This window comes from Centruroides sculpturatus, unplaced genomic scaffold (genome assembly GCF_000671375.1).
Source record: "Centruroides sculpturatus isolate CEXI.00-Female unplaced genomic scaffold, Cexi_2.0 scaffold3, whole genome shotgun sequence".
Lineage (NCBI taxonomy): Eukaryota > Metazoa > Arthropoda > Arachnida > Scorpiones > Buthidae > Centruroides > Centruroides sculpturatus.
The window spans coordinates 2,027,200-2,050,951 of NW_019384366.1; the positions used below are offsets into that span (position 1 = coordinate 2,027,200).

Below are 23,752 nucleotides of genomic sequence, written 5' to 3' on the forward strand. Positions count from 1 at the left end.
ACGTACCCTATTAAAACGCAATCAAAAACGCAAAAAACCGCATCTAAAATAGTATAAATAGAAGCAGAGTTCTTTACGGTAAGCCTTAAACCTAACCATCTCCCTTCAGTGGGGGGAATTTCGACACGTATATTATATAAAAACACGTGCGTATTCGAATGCAGCGTTGTGTCAAAATTTCAAAGGAATCGGTAGGAATAAACGAACATTACATTTTTATTTATATAGATAGCTAGAAGATGATCCGCTTTAGTTCATTTTCACAGAAAAGCATAATGTCTCGCAGAAAAGCAAACTTAGGGCGTCGTACTCGTAGCGCCATCTGTTGGACGTAAAAGTTTTAATCTAGATTATATCTTTTAATTTATATGAATGTTTAACGGAATAATATACAGCCTATGTCCATCCTAAAGTTCCATTCTAAATATTGGTGAAAGAATTTTTTGAAATCGGATGAGTAGTTTCGGAGATTACCTGCTGCATACAAACTTACTTACTGTACATACTTACTTACAAACATTACCTCTTTATAATATTAGTACTGTATAGATAAAATGAGATTAAAAATCGTGACGTCGTTTCCTGTTTAGCGAAAACAAAGTTTCTCTAGATGTAACTCTTATGTCGTTGAATAATATTTTTATTTCTCCATATTTATCTTCAGATATTTTAGCACGTGGTTGCATGCTGTCAACACGAGCTTAGCTCGTGTTGACAGCATGCAACCATGTCTGAAGCTTATTCGAGGAATAAGAATAGTAATAATGATGCTAACAATACAGTAAAATAATAAAACAACTGTGTTACATACTAAAAAAATAAAATAAAATAAACGCAAAGGAATTCGCAAAGGATCGAACTCCTGGCATGTGGTCTAGCGTCTAGGACCTTATCCAATTGGTTACTGCCATTTTTCCGATACATACAACTTCCAAGTTTATAAGCTAAACACTCAATTTTCAGAGGCCCGTTTTTCGAAAACGTTTGAGAAGTTGGTCTTATTATTTGGATAAGGAACTATTTGTGTTTAGGGCTACGTGCTCGCTAAGTTTCGTTCGAATCGTAGAGGACCGCATCTGGCCGTCTCCTTATTAATCTTTTTATGCTATAAAATGGCAATCTGTAAACATTGGTTAATATCATTTATCTATACCATAAGTAAACTATTAATAACTATGAAGTTTTTTATGTTTTTATTACAATATAAAATGGAATACAAAGGATCAATAGAATAATAATTAACTATTGTAACACACTCAAGTCTTGATCTAGAAAATAACAACTATGTTTAATTATCAGCACATATATTGATTGCCTGTTCAAAAAATTCAGCTTCAACGCTTAAATGACGACTTGCTTACATACGAAGGAATATCGGCCAAATTTCGTACGTCTTATTTTAAAGAGAGAGAGAGAGAGAGAATTTATTCTGTAGGATGAAATTTGAACAACACTGGCACGCACGAAAATTCATGCAGGTACGCAAAAAGTAACCAGCATTTCCATGCTCATGCTTTGTAATTTAGTTTCGACAACTGTAAGATTTTATTTTTGACTCTAGGTTGAAATAGGCATCCAGAATTCCATACAACTATACATCAACAGTTATTCTACACGATTATTCCTTTTGATTTTCGTTACACACATTTATTAATTTAATCGCGACAATGTTATGTTGTTGGAATTCGCGATTCCTTTAACTTAATTTACAAATTATGTTAGACGGAAAGGAGGAAGGAAGAGGGGAATTATTGCGAGCGAGGTTTCTTCAGGTCCCAATATGGAGGACACATAGTTTCGAATTGAATACCGTGACTTCTTGTTTTCACCAGAAATTCCTGTATAGTTAATCGGGCTCCTAAGCTTTCCATTTCTGGTCTAGAATTTCATCTAACTCCGTTCTCGAGTTTAAGAAAGGACCAACAGACAACGGGCGCCAGTGGGAATGTCTACAAGTTTTGAAAATTGCAGCCCAACAAAACATTAAAAATTTAAAATCTAAGTCAAATCTGTTTTATTCTGAAATCTCTCATTAATAAGAAAAAGATTGTACATATGTAATGCTTGCGATTACTGAGTGAACTTAAAACCATACAATTTGATGTGCCTTTTGTAATTGTACTGTACATTGTAGATAAGAATCTAAGGTTGAATAGGTTTTTTCTGTTGCTATAAACATACACGTAATAAATGACCTGAAATATATTATTTATTGTTGTGCCGAGCAAGTTTTATAGGACCTTTAGGCTTGTTAAAAAGCGCGTTTCACTCGATACTGCCGTATTGTATTTTTATGTACAAAACCATTAGCGGATTAAGACCTTCCGGGTCTCCTAAGTACAGAAACTTGGGCCCCTCTAAATAATTTTATTACATCGTAAAATAAAAACATCTAGTTGTAGCTATATAATTATTTATAAATTATAGTATACAACTGCAACAGAAAAAAATTTTTTTTTCTAATTTCAGGGCCGTAGGCATGTATATTGCGCCTGACGGCCTAGCGACAAATCCGGCGCTTCAAACCTTATGTTATTTTTCCTTTTATGTTTCATTAATAAATTTTTTCTTTTGCCATAAGGATTCATACTCGTATGTTACTGGCATGAGAATACAATATGATGGCAGATGGTGGTCACGGTGATTCCCTAATTTAGTAATGAAATGACATTCAAAAACTTCACAAAATTTATTATTTATTTCATTATTATAAATAAAATTTGAAAGTTTAAATAAATTATATTTCATATTCATCACAGTCTTTCTTATTACGATGATCACAATCCTCCCTTTAAAACATATTTAAATGTTGTATATATAATATCACCATTCAAACTTTAATCTATGTACTCTGTTCTGCAATTTGTGACATGGTGGCAAAGAATAAGATGCACTGGTGCCCAAGAGTTGGATTCGTTTCATGTTGCTCTTTCTCTTCTATATATGTAAATATTTCACTTTATAATAGCAAACTTATATATATATATATAAGTTGGTTAACATAGAGCAGAAATATTCCTGAATTGAGAACTGTAAAATCTTGTAATAATTTTTCTAATGTGAATCATATTTTTATTAGTGAGTTATTTTTATTCAATTTTTACACCTTGTTACGTTTTTTTCTGTTGAAGGCATCTGGAAAGGGTCTTAAACAACAATAATCTTTTTGTTTTCTTAGAAATAACTTTTTTCATTTCTTAACTTTTGTTTTATACACTGAAAAATTTAATAAAACAAACAGTAATGCATAATTTAACCAAGCATCTTTTCACGTAATTATCATTTTTAGAAAGAAAGAAAAGTTTTTGAAAACATTATTTGAAAACCATATGCTTAAAACTTTATGATGTTAAAAATAATTAGAACATAATGGTTATGATGTTAAGATTTCTAACTTAAAATTTCTTCAAATTTAGTCAAACTACATATTTCACAATCATATAATTATTTCTCATCATATATTTAATGCATAAAAGTTACTCATGAATCATTTAGCAAAGTTACAGGATGGAAATATAATATTGATACATTATTCTTGCCTGCCCGTTACTTACCATTCAAATTACTAAGTCAAAATTACTATTATATGATATGCTTTAATGGAATATGGAATAATCTCTCCTTAAATTTTATTTATTTATTCACTTTTATGTTTTGTATTCAAATTATTTGAACATTCTAATTTGGGTTCCCATAGCAACATGTTCTTCATTTTTGCTTTCCTGAAGATAGGTGAGTTAACTTGAAAGCTACACATAATACTTGTTCATATATACTCCATTTAAGCATATGTTATGTAGATACAGTAGATGTAATTGTTTAGTTGTGGAATTATAGCTTACTAGTTAGTCAAAATTACTTCCTATACTAATAAGCACATTCATTTTACATTTAGCCTCAAAAACTTTGTCATAGTCATTATCAAAAATATGCATGATAATATTAACATAGTTGTACAGTACCTTACATTATTGATCCAACAAAATACAGATTAAAAGTAAAATGAATGTGTTTAATTATCAACAAGGATACTTAATTAATAAACATTAAGCAATCTAAATGGTAAATATTATACAAGAGTAAAATGATTTTGAAGAATTTTTGCATTAGACATATGATAAAAAAAAGTAACTTTCTAATTGAAAATAAAAACTGCTTGACTAAAAATCAAGAAGTTAGAAATCATACCAAAATAAAACTAAACTAAATAGTTTATAATAATTATGATATTTTAAATCTAGCTTTCACATAGGTAGTATCTTTCCAAAAATATTTACTTTATTAAAAATTACGAGAACATAACTGATTAAATTATCTTGCAACTAATGTTGCAAGATAATAAACTAGTGCTGGATATAGATAAAAGAGATAATAAAATTTTAGTGAAATTTCATTTTCATTATTATTCTGGAATAACAATTCCAGAATAACAAATCTGGAATTATTATTCTTTAACATAATGAAAATTTTGAAATTGATAATGACTTCACTTTTGATAATTAAAAAATATATACACAATTGGATTTTCTTATTCGTACCAAATATGAAATAAGAAAATAAAAGAATTTAAAAATGAGCTTTAATAGTCAATGTATAGATGTGTGTAACTGAAAAATAAGAATAATAATTAAATTATATAACAATTAAAATTAAAAATTCCTTAAGAAATTAAGAATAAATAAATTAGATTTTAAAATTTTCAAAGAAATCAAGTCATAACAGACAAGATTAAATTTTTCAACTGAGCTAATGTTTCTATGCAAATTCCAAGAATTCAAATTATGCTTCTCTATCGAATCTTTAACTCTTTCTATGACAAAAAATTCTACAATTTTATCTCCAGTGNTAAAAATTAAAATATTTGTAATGTTTTCAATTTTCTAATAAAACTAAAAAACAGCCTGTCACCTATGAAGTTTTTCTTTCTCGTTTTTAGAATTTGTGCTTGATACAACAGGCTGCATTTTTGGTTGAACTGCTACAAGAACACTTTTTAAGACATTCTTTCCAGCTAGTTCTCTTCTCAATTTTTCCCTTAATTCTTCTGTTTGTTTTTCTTCTCTTGCTTTCATACTACGAAGTAAGGCATCTCTTAATATCTGTTCTTGCTTTTTCAGCTTCTCTTGTCTCTGCTGTTCCTCTTGTTTTTGCATCAACTCCTTTTTTCTTTCTTCTAATTGAATTTGCTTTAATCTTTCTTCTTTTAATTTTCTTTCTCTTTTTTCCATTTCTTCTTTTTCTATCATATCCTGATGAAAAAATAAATTTCAAATGAGTTTTACTGATTACAAAATATTAAATATATTAATATTTAATATCTTATAAAAGGTTAAAAGGTACTGCTAACGTTTAAAATTTTATAACAACCTAATAATATTGCTATTTAGAATTATCATTGTCATAACAGACAAGATTAAATTTTTCAACTGAGCTAATGTTTCTATGCAAATTCCAAGAATTCAAATTATGCTTCTCTATCGAATCTTTAACTCTTTCTATGACAAAAAATTCTACAATTTTATCTCCAGTGTTAAATATCATATTTGAATGGAGTTATTCAACTATTTGTATATAAATGTTTATATCTCAATAAATATTAAAGGTAACTAATAGTATTTAGCAATAAAATAATCAAAAACTATCATTCTATACAATATTTACATCATGTGGATTGAAATTTTAGCAAAACATTTTTATTACAATAATGAAACTGTTTTGATTCTATTGATTTGTATTATCTTGTATATTATTTCAAATATATTTTAAACTCTAATTGTGTACAGAAAGTTAGTTTTTATAAGATATTAAACACTTACAATTCCTAGTACAATTAAGTTTAATTGAAAATAAGTAAATTATTATTTAAGTAATATTAAAAATGTGAAATAGAAAACTATATCTATCTATAAATATTTATAATTAAACTACATTCAACTTAACATTTATATATTTTGCAAAAATGATCAAAATATGAATTATTTTGTAAATAATAAATATCATTTTACATCTTGGGTGTCACAAATATGTGCAACAAATGACATAATGAGAGTTAGTGTGTTATATGGTATTATATGGTATTTGCGTTCTACACAGTATTATTATAATTAACAATTGAATGATTCTAGAAAACAAAAACCTGCTAATGCATACTTTTGATACCCATCATCTAAATTGTTTGTATATGCTCATACTGAACTACAAAATCATCTTAATTTAGCAGCTGAATAATAAAAGAAAAAAATTAATTTTGATCTTTATTTCTAAAGATATACTCTCTCTTTAATTTTACCTATATACTTAAAAAGTTATTTACAATTTTTATCTAAATTACATTTTACAATGAAAATATTTTAAAGAACAATTCTACAAAAAAAATAAAAATTACCTATCAATAAAATTTTTGTATATCTGTAATTAAAATTTCACATTTAAAATTTTGTTTTAATTGTCTGTTATTAAATATACCTTGCATATATTTAGTGTCATTAAAAGTTATCAAAATTATTATTTTTTTTTTAAGGAAATGTTTGGTATTATCAATAAAATAAGCTGTCCTTTCCTCTTTTTAAATTTTATTTAACACTTTCTTATTTCAGATTTTCAATTGCCATAAATATAATTAGGTGTATGTTTATACTGTATTTCAATCTTTTTATTATAATAGTAATTATTTTACTATTTAAAAATTCTAGACATATTTTATTAATTATGTATGCAAAGTTATTTTGTAGGATAAAAACTAAATTGTACAATATATTTTAACTAAAAATAAATTTATTCCTTTTAAGATTAATTAAAGAAAATATGAGAATATAATTAAGCCAATCAGACTAATTATATAAAATCTATATATTATATAATCTGATGTCAGAAATCTTTAACACATACTTTTTCACTTTAAAATATTATAGGAAAATCATAAATAAAATTAACAAAATCAGAAAAACTCGAAAATATAACAATTATGATCGGCAAATTTTATTTTTATATACAGTATACGTACAGTAATGGTTCATTAAAAAAAGATAATTCCTACATTCAAATTTATATTTGTTTTATTTTATGATAAGTGTAATGTTACTAATTGTAATAAGAGTGTACTCCCCAAATTCAACAGTCCTCACTAAAATTCAATAAGCAGAAAACATCCAATCCTAAAATAAGATTTAAAGCTATGAGCTGATAAACTAGGAACAACATTCCATATCATCACATCTGTTAAATATTCCAGAGCCAGAATGGCAAAACTATCTTTTCTATTTAAAGTCCCTTAAAGCATGTCTTTTCTATAAAATAAGTAATATTTGTTTTACGTAAAAATGTTTTAGAAAAAATAATTCAATAATTGCTATTGCCAAAAAAGAAATCATATATAATATATCCACATTATCAACTTATTAAAAGAATTTATTCTTAACTTATATCTAATTAAAATTAAAGTATCTAAATATTTTTACTTCTTAACTGAAAAGATAATTTTTTTTCTATATTACTATTATTTTCTTTAAAGCAAAGATAGATTTATTTGAGGAAGAACTGATTTATAAATAGTAACAATTACCCTTACATACAATTAAATTTAATATTAACCTAAAAATATAAGTTTGTATTTTCTAAAACTTCCTAAATTGCAATTTATGTTAATTTATGAGAAAGTAGCAAATCTAAACATTTTATACTGTATTAATGTTAAATTAGATTTCTTAAAGAATGCTTATATGTATATAAAAATATAATAAATAAAAGCTTGATATCAAAAAATATAAACAATAACAAATATTTCTGATAAATTTTGTACAGTTTGTATTTAATATATTTACAGGTTTATATTAGCATTATTATTAAAATAATAACTTTTATTTGAGTGAAGCCTTCACTTAAATTGTTTGATTTAATAAAGTTTATTTCACATTCACACACATAAATATATATATATATATATAATCTCTTTTATATATATCAATAAAGTATGATTTAATGAAAAAAGTTAAGATTGTAAAATGAAAAATAAACATATTTTTAAAAATTAAAATATTTGTAATGTTTTCAATTTTCTAATAAAACTAAAAAACAGCCTGTCACCTATGAAGTTTTTCTTTCTCGTTTTTAGAATTTGTGCTTGATACAACAGGCTGCATTTTTGGTTGAACTGCTACAAGAACACTTTTTAAGACATTCTTTCCAGCTAGTTCTCTTCTCAATTTTTCCCTTAATTCTTCTGTTTGTTTTTCTTCTCTTGCTTTCATACTACGAAGTAAGGCATCTCTTAATATCTGTTCTTGCTTTTTCAGCTTCTCTTGTCTCTGCTGTTCCTCTTGTTTTTGCATCAACTCCTTTTTTCTTTCTTCTAATTGAATTTGCTTTAATCTTTCTTCTTTTAATTTTCTTTCTCTTTTTTCCATTTCTTCTTTTTCTATCATATCCTGATGAAAAAATAAATTTCAAATGAGTTTTACTGATTACAAAATATTAAATATATTAATATTTAATATCTTATAAAAGGTTAAAAGGTACTGCTAACGTTTAAAATTTTATAACAACCTAATAATATTGCTATTTAGAATTATCATTTAATTTCTTTAGTTAATATTGAAAATACACTTAAAGCTCAAAAATAATATTTTTAAATACTAAACATTAAATAAAAAATTTATAAGAACATTGCAATTTATAGCAATTTTTCTTGTTATTTTTTCATAATCAAAAATCTATCTAAACCTCTAAAGCAGAATTTACAATTTAAAATAAATATCATTAAAAATTAACCAATATTTCAGAAAATGCTAAAATAGAATTTGTAAGTCACATTTTCTATGTGACTTACAAAATTGTGTTTGTTCTCAAAATTTTATCAATTGATTTTGATAAAACTTTGCCATTTTCCATTTATTGCAATGAGAAATCCAAAATTTATTATAAAAAAATGGAGGTCCATAGCTTCATTTTTGAGATACTGGATCATAGCATGAGTGCATGCATCAAAGTGATATCACACAAGTCGTGCACCTTTGTCAGGCAATGTCCCAAGATTACTAACATGTCTTCTATGGGTTTATAGAATTAACAACACTACACCTTACACACTTTTCCAGTAATGGTTTAATCAAGAGAGAAGAGGCAAGAGAATGACATAGACTAGACTAATGTTTATAATGTTGTGTAATTTATTTTATTTTATTTTTTAATTTATGTTTTAATTCATGTTTTCATTTTAATATTTTAAAATATGTAAGTTATTTGAACTTTTGAAATATGCAAATTGTTTGTTTTCAAATTTTTTTTTAATTTAAAATAAGCAGTTATAATTCTGCCATTAGAACTCAGTTCTTTAATTTGTAATGTACAGTAGAACCTCGATTATCCGGACTTCTATTATCCGGATTTTCGATTATCCGGATTGTTCAAAATAAACAAAAATTTTACAAATTTGCTGATTTGCACTTGGCGAATTACGACACTGTTTATGTACATGATGGAATGCATAACTTTTTTGTTTCAACAGCGTCTCACCCAGCACAGTGGTCGTAAACCCTTAAATATATTTTACGTCGTAATAAAAATATAACTTGACATACGTATTTATAAATAATTTATATTCAAATTACATCATTTCTATGACCAAGGGCAGCGTAAGGCATGGACAACGTCGGCCACCGCCTATGCCTCATGGTCCGAAGGGCCTCACGCCTCAAAGATTTATGCATTACTTAAAAGCCGCGAATGCGACGAAAAAATTTTACTCATCATAAAACGATAAATAGTTTGTCAAATTTTTATTCATAAAAATGCAGTTTCAACTGCTTTTTATTTTATAAAATCCATTTTCTTGCACCACTAGAGGACCTTTTAAACAATAGGTAGTCTGTTCGTGCTGGTCAGTAGTAGTCCAAATTCAATACAAACATTTGTTTCTTGAAAATTTGATTCACGATTTAAATACAGTATTTATTTTCAATATTACCAATATATCATCGAAAATAAAACGTGTCGTATTATCATTAAAAGACAAATTAAAGTATTTGTTTCGATTATCCAAATTTTTCCGTATCCGGACTACCTTCATCCCCAATTAGTCCGGATAATCGAGGTTCTACTATAATGTGTTTTTTAACCTGAGGAAGATCTCTGAATGGGGGATCAAAAACATTTGTTTTAGTTAAACTGTTGCTGGAAAAGTGTGTAAGGTGTGTTATTGGTATATTTGTTTCCAGTTTTTTCGACGTGTGTTTATAGAATTGAGTTTGTTCTCAAAATACGATGGGCCAATTTTGATGAAACTCTGCCATTTTCCATTAATTGTGATAAGGAATTAAAAAAAATGTAATAAGGATCCATTTGAATGTAAAAAAATGTTTGTTACAAAGGGTCCTTGACTTCATTTTTGTAATACACTGGAGTCAAAGTGACAATGCATGTGCTCCCTGATATAATTGAAAGTGCCTAATGAATTTTGGGGGAAAAAATAAAAAAAACAGCATCGTGTGCATCTAATGGAAAATAGGTGAAAAAAATGAACAAAAACAATCACCATTGATTGCTTTGTTCTTGAATCACTTCTCTGTACCTGGCCAGTATAAGGATTACATCTGCCATGGCTGGCAGGGACAAGCAGGGTCATGGAAAGGCAGGAGCAAAGGGGGTATATATGTCTAGAGTACCAAGATTATGAGCTGCCAAAATTGCTACATGGGCAAACTAATAAATTCATAGAAAATCATCACACAAGTATGAAAATGTATATTATAATTTTGAAATTTGTAACAGCAGACTAATGAAAGGCTTACCCAAAAGATGCCATATTTAGGTTTAGGTTTGCCCCTGGTGCCAAATGCTCTAGCCATATATACATATAAGTACAGGATAGCCTGTTTTGTGACAGCAAGTGCAAAGTTCACCTGTCTGCCTCCATTAGGTACAGTACAAGGATCATCTCTTCTGTGCCTAACAAGTGCAAGGACTGCTTCTTTCTTTCTGGCTCTGCCTCAATTATATTGCGATATGATACAACAAAGTTGCCCAATGTCCTAGTTAATGATGTATACAATTTCATAGTTTATAATTAATAAGTCTAAATAGACTTGTTAATTTTTCCTCTACATTTCATGTTGATATTTTTGTAACAAATATACTCATATATATTTTTTCAATTATTAGTTGCATTTTCATAGAATTTAAAATCAGTTAGAATTCGTAATAAGCCACAATTCTTTTATGCATAAAACATCAATACAAAACAAGCTTCTCAATAAAACTAAACCTTCTAAAACACAAATAAGACAAAATTAATATTAAATTATTGATAAATTTTTTAAAGACATTTTTAAAAATAAGAATATAATAATTTATCTTTTTACTAGCAGATGAGTCCAGCGTTGCTCGAACAAAAACGATAGCAAAGATTAAGATCATTAGATTATAGCCAATCTTATCTGTTTTCACCGAGTGCAAGAATTAGGTCCCCCCTTTCTGAGACTAATTAGAAAATTTTTTGATATCTGCTCACCACACTGGGATAACGATAATTAAGATTCACAGCAACCACTAACCAGTGTGTAGTACCACTAAGTGATAAATAACAAACGTTTTCATAACCCCTTCTGGGTTCTTCTTCTAGTTTACTAAATTTGAAAAATTTGAAAAATAAGTTGGATCTTCTCGAATCATTCATAAATATAAATTCAAACATAAAATCGAACATTAAGACTAAGAGTTCGAATAAAGCAGTTATACTTACACAGCAAACTTATGTGCATGCGTTCCTATGTCAACTTTATACACTACACGTTCGGACATGTGCACTGTGTATCTTGCTGACCACGCGACTGCACTGCACGATTACCTATCTCGTATATGTATGCATCTTGCCCCTCACCACCCACTGACACCAAAAATATAACACTTACCTAGATGATATCTTTTAATTTATATGAATGTTTAATGGAATAATACACAGCCTACGTTCACCCTGAAGGTCCATTCTAAATATTGGTGAAAGGATTTTTGAAACTGGTGAGTAATTTCGGAGATTACCTCCTACATCCAAACTTACAATCTTTACCTCTTTATAATATTAGTATAGATTAGTAAAGAAAAAGATAAATTACTTGATTAAAAATTGGACTAACATATCAATCGTACTGTAATAGTTTCAGGGCTGGAGTCAGCATAGGCAAACTAAAAAATTATAATTGCCTAGAGCCTAGCTCTTAAAGGAGCCTGTAAATTGATTTGTAAAATTTTATTTCTTTATATATCAACTTAAATGGTTAGAGAACAAAGAGAATATTCCTAAACCAATGAGCTTTCATGCTTTTATTTATTACTGACAGCTGTAGAATATAGATGGAAGTAAGTATCTGTATCAGCAGAATTCAGTATCATATCATCTTTATCTTTTTCAGTAATACCCAGAACTTACGCAATAGGTGGGACCGAGCGATAACTGCATAAATCGAATTCATGTAAGTCGGGGTACAATTTTGCAATTTGTGTAAAATCCAAGTCGGAGGTATGTAAGCTAATAAATGTTCTCATTAATCTTATATCGTCTTTTGATTCCTTCACAGTTACAGGAAATCACCACATAGAGTCTCTCAAGGCTCCATAGATATAACAAACAAAGAAATAAATAACACAAAATAAATTGTAGCTATGTGTTGATTCTGCACAACACATCTGAACATGTAAGCTGAACAATAGTGTAGGAGTGAGTAATCAAGAGTTGCATGGCACTCAAGCAAAAGATGAATCGATGAGATTTGAAAATCGCGTAACTCCGGGTTCGCATAAGTTGCATAAGTAAGGGTAGCATAAGCCGAGGTATTACTGTATTTACTTATAATATAGTAATGAAATTCTGTTCATTCCTTTATTTAGTTGTTTAAAAATGGAAACTGGCTCTGTAGACATGAAATTCTACAAAGAAGCATTTTTCTTCTCAAACATTCATTTGTGGAATTTCTATTCAATGAATCTTTATAAAATCTTTTCCTACAATAAATATTATACATATAGTGTCATATCAGATAATTCAGTATAAATTTTTCTATTTAATTGCTTTAACTGATTATGTTTGAATGTAATGTATAATACAGTGTTTTTAAGAATTTTATCCACTTGCTTGCTACATATTCTTTCAAATAATTTAACATGCTTTTTGAATATAATAATGAATTCCTAAAAATTTTCAATTTTGTACTCACTAATCACTTTGTATTAAAACAATTTGTTTCTGAATCAACAATTTAAAAATAACTAGAATAAAATATGACAGATTGATATACATGTATATATAATTTAGGACATTTATTATATGCATAAATATAATAATTAACAAATTTTTCAGAATTAATACCTTTGCTCTCTCAAATATTGCTGTAAGAAGTCTAATTGTTTCTAATTTTCTTTGTGCTATTAATTTACGACGTTCTTCAAGACAAATTTCATAAGCTCTTCTTTCTTCTTTTCTTTTCTTTTCTTTTAAGGAATGTTTTTCTTGGCGTCTTTTCCTTCGTTCTTCACGTTTTCTTAATTTTTCTATCCTCTTTTTTTCTCTCTCTTGTTCATTATCTTCTTGCTTTTTTCTGACAAAATATTTAATCAATTCTAAATGAAAGATGACATATTATTATCATAACTTTATAATTAATTAAATAATGTGTAATAAATAATATTTATAAAATATAAGTAATTTTTTAATTGGATAAGAAATCATTATATATTAATAAGATAATAAATATTTAAAATAATTACAATAAAAAAATTAAAAATATAATAATAATAATAACTCTCCCGTGGTCACCACCCGGTCGTGGTGGGAGAGCCCAGTAATTTAATGAACCATAGAGCAATGTAGCCTGGAGCACAAGCTCCTGGCAGGGACACCCATGCCAGTAAGGTCTATGGGGAGAAATGAAGCTAAGAGTGACCACACACCCACATTCTGTGGAGATAATCATTATGGTAGTAACCAGATCTAAGTATGATACCGGCTCGGACGTCGCCCGGGTTAACAAGGTCCGCGTTCGTGGGTTAGGCAGAGGCTCACGTTCGAAAAATAGGCTCCAGTCTCCCTTGGTTACCGGTGGCGAAAGCAGCGCCGGCCCAAGCATGGCTACTGCAATGCCCTCAACAGATGTGAGGAATCAACCTAGCCTTGGTGTTTCTGTGGCAATGCATCCACAGACCACAAAGGCTGGAAAACCACGCCAACGGATGAAATGGACAACAGAAATGAACGAGTTTATCATCCGCACTTACTACACCATCACAAGACTCGAAACAAACATGACAGCATACAGACAACAACTACACCATAGATTCACACAACAATATCCTCACCTCACTGTCACCGAACAAAGGGTTGTCGATCAAAAAAGAACAATTATAAACAACAACCTTATCCCACAAACAACACTTGAACTTATCAAACAACAGGTTGCTGATCAAATACATCAACAGACAGAAACATTTAACATTAATGAAGATCACGTAACCTGTCAGGATAATCCAGCAACAAGCATTGATAATAGCACACATACAACTACCATTAATGATACTACAGACACTTCCTCATCCATCACTGATAACATAGACATAGATTTAGTTAATACACTCTCACTTATATTTCAGGAAACACTCACTAAATATACTGGTACAGATCCCACACAAAGACCACGAATACCAAAAATCAACACATCAAAGGTAATAGGAAAAACACTAAATTATGTAAACACTCACTACCACACTAAATCCATTTAATTTCTACACTCTCAGACATTCATATATTAGTTTATGCTGGGGCAGTCACAGTAGTGACACACCATGGACTGAAAATACAATTGCAGATAGACACACACAAACACAATTCTATCACAAGCTTGCCTGGCAGAGAAGAATAAAAACACAAATAAACAACATTAGACAGCAATTAGGCAGGCTGACACAATACACTAAAAACAACATAACACCCAAATTAAAGAAACAACTCAAAAACATTTTCAAGAAAATCAAAACACACACAAAACATGAACATCACAACACACACATTACAGAATACATCGACACACTGAAACAAAAACTCACAGCCAAAGCATGTAGACTCAAATGATACAAAACATGTACACTACGAAAACAACAAAATAAATTATTCACAAACAATGAAAAACTTTTCTACAGACAAATCAGTACCAAAACAAACACCGATACACAGCACAGTGGCACACCAACAGAAGAAGAACTCACAACTTATTGGTCTTCTCTTTGGTACAATGCTGTTACACACTATGCTGATGCAGACTGGATCGAGGAGGAGAACAGAAATTTGCACAACATACCAACTATGCCCTGTGCTGAAATAAATGTAAACAACATTCGCTACGCTGTTAACAGAACACACAACTGGAAGACACCTGGTGTAGACAACATTCACAATTTCTGGTACAAAAAATTTACATCACTGCACCAGGAACTAGCCAAACATCTAACACACATCATCATCAATCCACAAGACATGCCAAAATTTCTTACTCAGGGCATCACCTAAATGAAACCTAAAAACAACAACACTACAGACCCCACACAATACAGACCAATTACATGTCTTCCAACACTCTACAAATTATTGACATTCTGTATCACAAACAAAATATACAAACATGTTGAAGAACACGATATTCTTACAGAACAACAAAAAGGTTACTGTAGAAATCACAGGGGATGCAAAGAACTCATAGATTCAGTCATTCTACGGCAAGCACACAAACAACACAGAAGCATACACATGGCATATATAGACTACAGAAAAGCATTCGACAGTGTTCCACACAGTTGGCTGCTACATATTCTACACATGTACAAAATACATCCATCACTCATTGCATTCTTCCAAAACACTATGCAGCACTGGAGAACAACACTGCATCTCAGGGTTAGAAACACTATATTCATACATATGAGGATATTCCTGAATACAGACACTGAGACTGACACTGACACACTTATTTAATTTTAGTTTTATTTTGGTTGCTATGCCTTGACTCTGGTCCAGCATAGTACACTGCCACTGGTGTGAACCGAGTATAACCCACTAAACACAATAATAGTAATATATAAGTTTTTAAAATAAAACAAATTCTTTGAATGTTTAGAATAATTTTTTTTCTTATTGTTTTGAAATTATTCTTTTATGTTTGTAACTTAAAGATAATATTTATTAAACCAGATAGAGAAAAATTCATTTCTGCTTTTAATAAACTGTTGGATTTTTAAAGATATCATTTTGGACATATCTTCAAAACTTTACAGAGAATTTATGAATTTTATGAGAAGGACAACAATTAATGCATTATGGCTTAATAAGGATATGCAGTGTTTCAAGATTTTGGCTCTGAAATTTATAGATGCAATCCAACTATATTTAAGCTACTAGAGCTAATGGTAAAGATTCTATAGATAGAAACTTAGTTTCTGGAGTATACATTAACCAGTATGTGATGATAGATTTAATAGAAAGTTAACATACATAGGCACCACTAAAAGATCATTAACCCAAAGGCTCAGGGAACATAAATATGATGTTTGTACAAATAGTCTATCTACAGTTCTTGCCCAATCTACACATTTTGTAATTTCATTTTTTTATGAATTTTCCAAACTCTTCTGGTGCCTTTTATTCATTCACAAAAATGTGCTCCTCTGAATATGCCTTTTTAGTACACAATGGGTGTTTGGATGATAGACTCATTTTATGATCTGTGAAAAAGGCAGTCTTCTACAAGTTTTTATACCTTATTAAATTCAATAAAATAGCAATAGATGAATGTATTGATTTCTCAGATTTAAAAATTTTAGAAAACTTCCAAATTTGGTCTTTTCTGTGTTCCATGAACTACGTTCTCTCATTTTTTCCACTATCAATGTCATTTAAATATAAGACTCCTAGTAATATGTATGCTCTTCAGGCAGCAGACTTACCTTTATTCAATACCTATGTGAGGGACGAACAGACCCACAATAAAGTGTTATTTTAAATTTTAATTTGGAAAATATAATCGGTTAAATTCGAATGTTTTATCGAGTTAGGCTAAAAGCCATAAAATTTATTTCCCACGGAGGTTGTTCCTTGTTGAGTCGAATCAAGTTAGTCAGGGATGTGTCACCAGGAACTTTTGATGGAGAATCCATATTGGACGTGCGACCGTTAAAGGCCATCACCTGACCTCATGGAAAAAACCCAAGAGGAAAAAAAAAGAGAAAAGAAAACGATCCCGAGGTCAGTCGTCATCCGAAGTCCCTCTACAGAAGTCGTCATTCAAGCCCGCCCAACCAAGTCGTCCTCCAAACCATTAAAACCGTGCCCCAGGATTAAAACCGTAACACCGAATTAAAACCGCGACCAGGATTAAACCCGAGAAAAACATTCGTGCTGGATTAAGCCTCTACACTCCTCCGTGCCTCCACCCCAGTGAACGGACAAGATTCTGATTCAAGATTCAACGACAAGATTCAAAGAACTGTCCATCAAAGAACTGTCCATTCAAGATTCAAAGAACTGTCCATCGACAAGGTATTTATCAACCCGCGATTCGGTTGTAAACTCTCTCTCTCCGCGGCCTAGTATAGTTAAGGACAATAATATGCCGATAGTATTTAGTATCTCTGTATAGTATTTAGTTCGACTTAATTAAAATCGTTATTTACTTGTTACTATGGAGTCCGAGTAAGTTACTTCCGCGTCTCTCTCCTCACCTCTACTCCGAATCCAAGCGCTCACACGCTACCGCTCGCGAATCTTTAGACGTAACGTCGCGATTTCCGAGTCCCCCAGAGACTCGGTGGTGTCAGATTCAGTCCTCCTGACAGGGCGCCAAAGAGGTGCCGACCCTACGGTCACAGTGGTGTCAGAGCGGGATAGAATTTAGAAACGACCCTAGATAACTCGAAAAAAAAAAAAAGAAAAATGGAGACAAGAGGTGAAGGTCGGGCGCGAGGAGAGACAGCAGGAGGTGCACGAGCAGAGCCCGCGGGAGGAGCCGCGCTAGGCGGATTAGGGGGCATGATTCCGTTGATACCTTCCTTTGCGGGGGACACAGAGGGCCTTAAGGTCACCGATTTTTTTGAGTCTTTAGACGAAATCGCAAAATTAACGAGTTGGAGTAAAGCACAATGTTTAGGAATCGCAAAGTTAAAATTAACGGGGATAGCCCGAGAATTTGCATGGAAGGATGCAAAGATGCAGGAGGTGGTGACGTATGAGGAGTTCAAGAAACTCATGATTAAGCGATTTGATAGAGAGCCAATTTCTTTACGTTTACAAAAGTTCCATGCCTGTATCCAAGGGCGAGACGAAGATGTACAAACCTATGCCGTGCGATTACAAACCCTGGTAAGGGATACGATGGTAGAACAAACTAGCGGGGATGCGCAGGAAAGGGAAGTTATCAAAAGATGTCAACAGAAAGAGAGGGATGAAAGATTGCTGGTGCAATTCCTCAGCGGCCTAAATGAGCGTATAAAAAGACAAGTGATGTCGCGAGATCCGGAGACATTCGATAAGGCGGTGCAGGCAGCCATCAGCGAGGAGACTATTGAACAATTAACGGCGAAATCACGAGCGATAGTCAGGAACATAAACAATCCTATCGAACCAAAAAAGGATCCTAGCGGAACCCCTCATAAGCAATTAGAGGAAACTTTAGCCGAAATTCAGGAGCAATTGAGACGATTAGGAGCTCAGGAAAGAAGTCAGGGCAACCCTTCACGCAGGAATCCCATATCTTGGCGCCCCAGAGCTTATGGCGACCGATCTCAATATCAATCCCGAGGACGACGGGACGACGACTCGAGAGGGACCCGATATCCTAACTGGGATCGAAATAGAAGGGAAAATAGAGATGCTGCATATGCCCCCCGAGATGGGACCCGGAATGTAGCAAGGGGACAGAGAAGCGAAAGAGTTTGAACAAATTCCCAGACACCTAGGAATCAGACCTACGGCAGAATCAATAAAGTAAATTGGTGGGAACGCAGAATGCCATATCATAAATCGGCTCGACCCTTTCGATCTTCCCAAGCGAGTTATCATAGATTATATCGAGAGTTTCGATCGCCAACACCGAGAAACTCATATAGGCCTATCTCCCGAAGGGGAATGCCTTTGATGTCTAGAGGTAGAGCAGGAATCCGAGCACTAGGCCGGGATTCTGAACCAAGTTTATTATGTAAAATTGACGGATATACGGCTCGACTGGCTATAGATACAGGGTCTAAAGTCACGCTTCTATCCCGATCATTGGTTCACGAGGTGGCTGGCGTAGAACTTAATTGGAAAAAGGGAGAGATTTTGTTCCAAAGTGTTACGGGCCACGGAATAACTACCTATGGGACCATCAAGGTTCATTTTGATATGGGCTCTTTGCAATTTTCTCATTCATGTTATGTCGTGGATGATCAGATTACACATCCTTTTGATGGACTTTTAGGAAGAGATATTATAAAAACTCAACAGTTGACGATTAATCTAGCAAGAGAAACATTAACCCTCCCAAGGGGAGAGGAAATTCCATTTCGAAAAAACTCTGATGCTCACAAATCAGATATTTTAAAGCCAGAAGAGAAAAACCGATCTTGTAAAGGCACACAGAGCCAGTCTAAAGGTTACTCGACTCTTAATCGAGCAACAACCAAAGTCACCCATAGCCAAAGAAAAAATTTTAATCCTGAACAAACTCGAGATGTACTCTTATCGGCAGATTGTAATCTTCCCCCCAGATCCGAAATAATTACGATGGCCAATATATCGGGGTTAAGACAAAAAGGCAAAATCGGAGTTATCGAATCCAGTATTATTAGCCAGGAGGGGGTCATAGGAACAGATATCCTAGCAAAAACTATGAAGGGAGGACAAGTACCAGTCCGTATATCTAACCTTTCCACCCAACCTAGGAAGATAGCGAAAGGCGAATGTGTAGGAACCTTTTTAAGAGCAGTAGAAGACAAATCTCCCATAAAGCCCTGCTCTATCAATAAATCCTCTACTCCTGATCTTACCAGAGAAAAATTCAGCCAATTATTCAATTTGTCCCATATCGGAAAGGGGAAAAAACAGCCTTTATTAGACCTCTTGTACAAATATCGACATGTCTTTGCCACTCACGATTATGATTTGGGATATTGTCAAGTCGTGGAACACGAAATCAATACCGGAGATGCTTCACCCATATACCAACCTCCATATCGAATACCCTACGCTCAAAGAGAAAAAATGAATGAAATCATTGATGAGTTATTAGATCATGGAATAATATCGCACTCAAAATCCCCCTGGTCAGCACCTGCATTATTAGTCAAGAAAAAGGAGCCGGGGCTATGGCGCCTTGTCATAGATTATCGCAAGCTCAATAAAGTTACAAAAACGGACCCATATCCATTACCTTTAGTCCAGGAAGCCCTCAGTTTGATGGGAAAAGCAAAATATTTTTCGACCATGGACACCCTTTCGGGGTTCTGGCAATTAGCCCTGAGAGATAAAGAAAAGTCCGCTTTTTCAAGCCCAGACGGTCATTACCAGTGGAATCGGATGCCAATGGGCCTTTGCGGGAGCCCTGCATCCTGGCAAAGGGCGGCAGACTTCATCCTTCATGGATTAAAAGGGAAAACTTGCCTCGTCTATATGGACGACATCTTGACTTTTAGTTCCGACTTCCAAACTCATCTTTCCCGATTAGAACAAATTTTCCAACGCCTTGCTGCCGCTGGCTTAAAACTAAAACCAAAGAAATGTCATTTCTTGCAGCGACAAATTAAATTCTTGGGCCACAACGTTTCTGATGAAGGGATAAGACCGGATCCCGACAAAATCAATTGCGTATTGACTTTTCCTAAACCTACTAACAAACATGATATAAAGTCGTTCCTAGGTTTAACTGGATATTACCGGCGCCACATAAAATCTTATGCAGATATCGCAAAGCCACTGACCGATCTCTTAAAGAATGACGCTCAATTCCAATGGGGAGAAGAGCAAGAGCGGAGTTTCGAGAGATTAAAAGAAATCATTACATCCGCCCCACTGTTAAAATCTCCTGATTTTACCAAACCTTTTATACTGGCTACAGATGCTTCTAACGAGGCTATAGGAGCAGTATTATCACAAGAAGATGAACGAGGAGAAATGCCAATCGCTTATGCCAGTCGCATATTGCGGAAATCCGAGAAAAATTATAGTACTACTGAGAAGGAATGTCTAGCGGTTGTTTGGGCTACCAAATATTTCAAACCTTATTTATACGGCAGGAAATTCATTATTCTCACTGACCACAGACCATTGAAATGGCTTATGAGCAATAAAGACTCTAGCACAAACTCACGAATAGCTCGTTGGATTATATTTTTGCAAGAATTTGAGTTCGAAGTAAGGCATAAAGCGGGAGAATGTCATAGAAACGCCGATGCTTTAAGTCGCATTCCTATCAGACAAATCGTAGAGACTGAAGACGACCTTGACCCAATATACTCCAAAGCCCAAATCAGAGATTTACAGAGACGAGATCCAAAATGGAATCCTATAATTCAGCAACTAGAAGATGAAACCGCACAAGATCCAAATCTTAAGAACCAATTCTTCCTAGATGAGGAAGGAGCTCTTTATCATTTACAACCTAGCAATCAAGGAGACTTCCTAGAACAATTAGTCATTCCATCCGTATTGATTCCATATATACTACATACTTATCATGATACTCCCGTCGGAGGACATTTGGGAGCACGAAGAATGCAACAAAAACTCCAGACTTTATTTTATTGGCAGACCATGAACAAAGACATAAAAACTCATTGCCAAGAATGTCAACGATGTGCTATACACAAGCGAAAGGACAAACGAACAGAAGCTGAACTACAGTTATTCTCTCCCCTCACACATTTATTTGAACGGACGGCTATGGACATTATCGGTCCTTTGCCTATTACAACCAACGGAAATAAATACATCCTAGTTTTTGTGGACCATTTCAGCCGATATGCAGAAGCAATACCTTTACCCGATATTCATAGCAAAACTATCGCCAAAGCCTTCGTTACCAACATTGTTTTACGCCATTCAACTCCTGTACAACTTCTTACAGATCGAGCCCCAAATTTAATCTCCAAGATGTTCAAGGAAGTATGCGAATTGCTTCATATTAAGCGACTTCTTACAACCGCTTATCACCCTGCATGCAATGGGATAGTTGAAAGATTCAATAAGACCCTTGTTGATATTATCTCACACTATGTAGCCAAAGACCAAAAGGACTGGGATGAATGGATTCCCTACGCCTTATTTGCATATAACACTACCGTCCACGCTTCTACGAATGACAGTCCATTCTTTCTGTTGTATGGACGAGATCCAATTTACCCCTTTGACCTTATAACCCGTCCGACCAGAACTAAATACGATGTAGAAGATAACTTCGCATCGGAACTCCACCTTCGAATGGCCAGTGCCCATCAATTAGCACAAGAATATGCTGAAGCAGCAGCCAGAGAACGTCAAAAAATACATCGCCGAACTCATAAAATTCCTACATATCAGGTAGGCGATCGAGTCTTCCTTAATGAAGTTGTCCTACCTCAAGGGTTAAAAAGGAAATTAGCACCCCGATGGTCCGGCCCATTTCGTATCATATCCAAATTAAGTCCTGTCACGTTCCTTATTGAAAATATTCAAACGAAGAAACAACTCCAAGTTCATGCTAATAGATTGAAACATTGCACCGCTAGACAAGAATTCGAAAGGTCAGAAAGTTTAGACCGATCTCCTACACCAACATCTACACAACCTAAGGTATTATCCCGCCAACCTTCCCTAAGTGCAGACCCATGGGACGAATTTATTCTCACCGAAATACAACCACAATCAGAAACGGAATTAGAATCAGAGGAACACGATTCCGAAAGTGAAGAAAGAATAATAGAATCTACTCCTAGAGAAGAACCAAGAGAACCTACTTCCTCTCATTCTTATGCATTACGCAGCCGGGGACCAGTGGAAGAACGTCCCTGGATTCTCCCGACCCCTAGACGAAGTCGAATTCCCAAACGAAAGGCTAGCCCGCCAAAGGAAGGAAATAGCGGTCAATCAAAAGTAACAAGACAGAGTTAATTAGGACAACAGACAAAATTTACAAGAGAGAGAGAGAGTAGATTATAAATCCATTAAACCTCTGTATATCGCGAAAAAAAAATATATTGTCGGAAATAATTAATCATATCAATGATAATCATATCAATGTCGGAAATAATTCATGTTAGTATTATGCACTCAGAGAGAGAGACTTTTAAATATTATGTGTTCACAAAACGGGTCTTTATCATTGTCAAATCAAATTTCATCGAAAATCACAAGAACCTCCAGGAAACACCCTACATCCTCTACCTTCCATTGAAACTTCAGCTCCTTAAAATCGATCTTGCTCACTCAGAACAAGCCCGATTTTGGAAAGGCCGGGGTGATGTGAGGGACGAACAGACCCACAATAAAGTGTTATTTTAAATTTTAATTTGGAAAATATAATCGGTTAAATTCGAACGTTTTATCGAGTTAGGCTAAAAGCCATAAAATTTATTTCCCACGGAGTTTGTTCCTTGTTGAGTCGAATCAAGTTAGTCAGGGATGTGTCACCAGGAACTTTTGATGGAGAATCCATATTGGACGTGCGACCGTTAAAGGCCATCACCTGACCTCATGGAAAAAACCCAAGAGGAATGA

General features: G+C 32.9%; 2 protein-coding genes across 2 annotated transcripts in view; both read right to left on the reverse strand.

The window, feature by feature from the left end:
- Nucleotides 1–4,874: 4,874 nt before the first annotated feature.
- Nucleotides 4,875–5,246, reverse strand: LOC111612606 (UPF0329 protein ECU05_1680/ECU11_0050-like). Its single transcript, XM_023353836.1, has one exon. It carries the CDS (start codon nucleotides 5,244–5,246, stop codon nucleotides 4,905–4,907), a length of 342 nt encoding a protein of 113 aa, XP_023209604.1. The 3' UTR covers nucleotides 4,875–4,904.
- Nucleotides 5,247–7,986: 2,740 nt separating this feature from the next.
- LOC111612612 (A-kinase anchor protein 17A-like) overlaps nucleotides 7,987–23,752 on the reverse strand; it is a 31,121-nt gene continuing 15,355 nt past the window's right edge. Inside the window, exons 3-4 of the mRNA XM_023353849.1 lie at nucleotides 13,355–13,583; nucleotides 7,987–8,423 (exon numbers count right to left, since the gene is read on the reverse strand). Coding sequence (XP_023209617.1) covers nucleotides 8,079–8,423; nucleotides 13,355–13,583 — 574 coding nt within the window. The 3' untranslated portion in view covers nucleotides 7,987–8,078. The remainder of the gene's footprint in view (nucleotides 8,424–13,354; nucleotides 13,584–23,752) is intronic.

What these genes read in the sequence shown, in the direction of transcription:
- LOC111612606 (XM_023353836.1), bottom strand. Translation starts at nt 5,246, where the DNA reads ATGATAGAAAAAGAAGAAATGGAAAAAAGAGAAAGAAAATTAAAAGAA.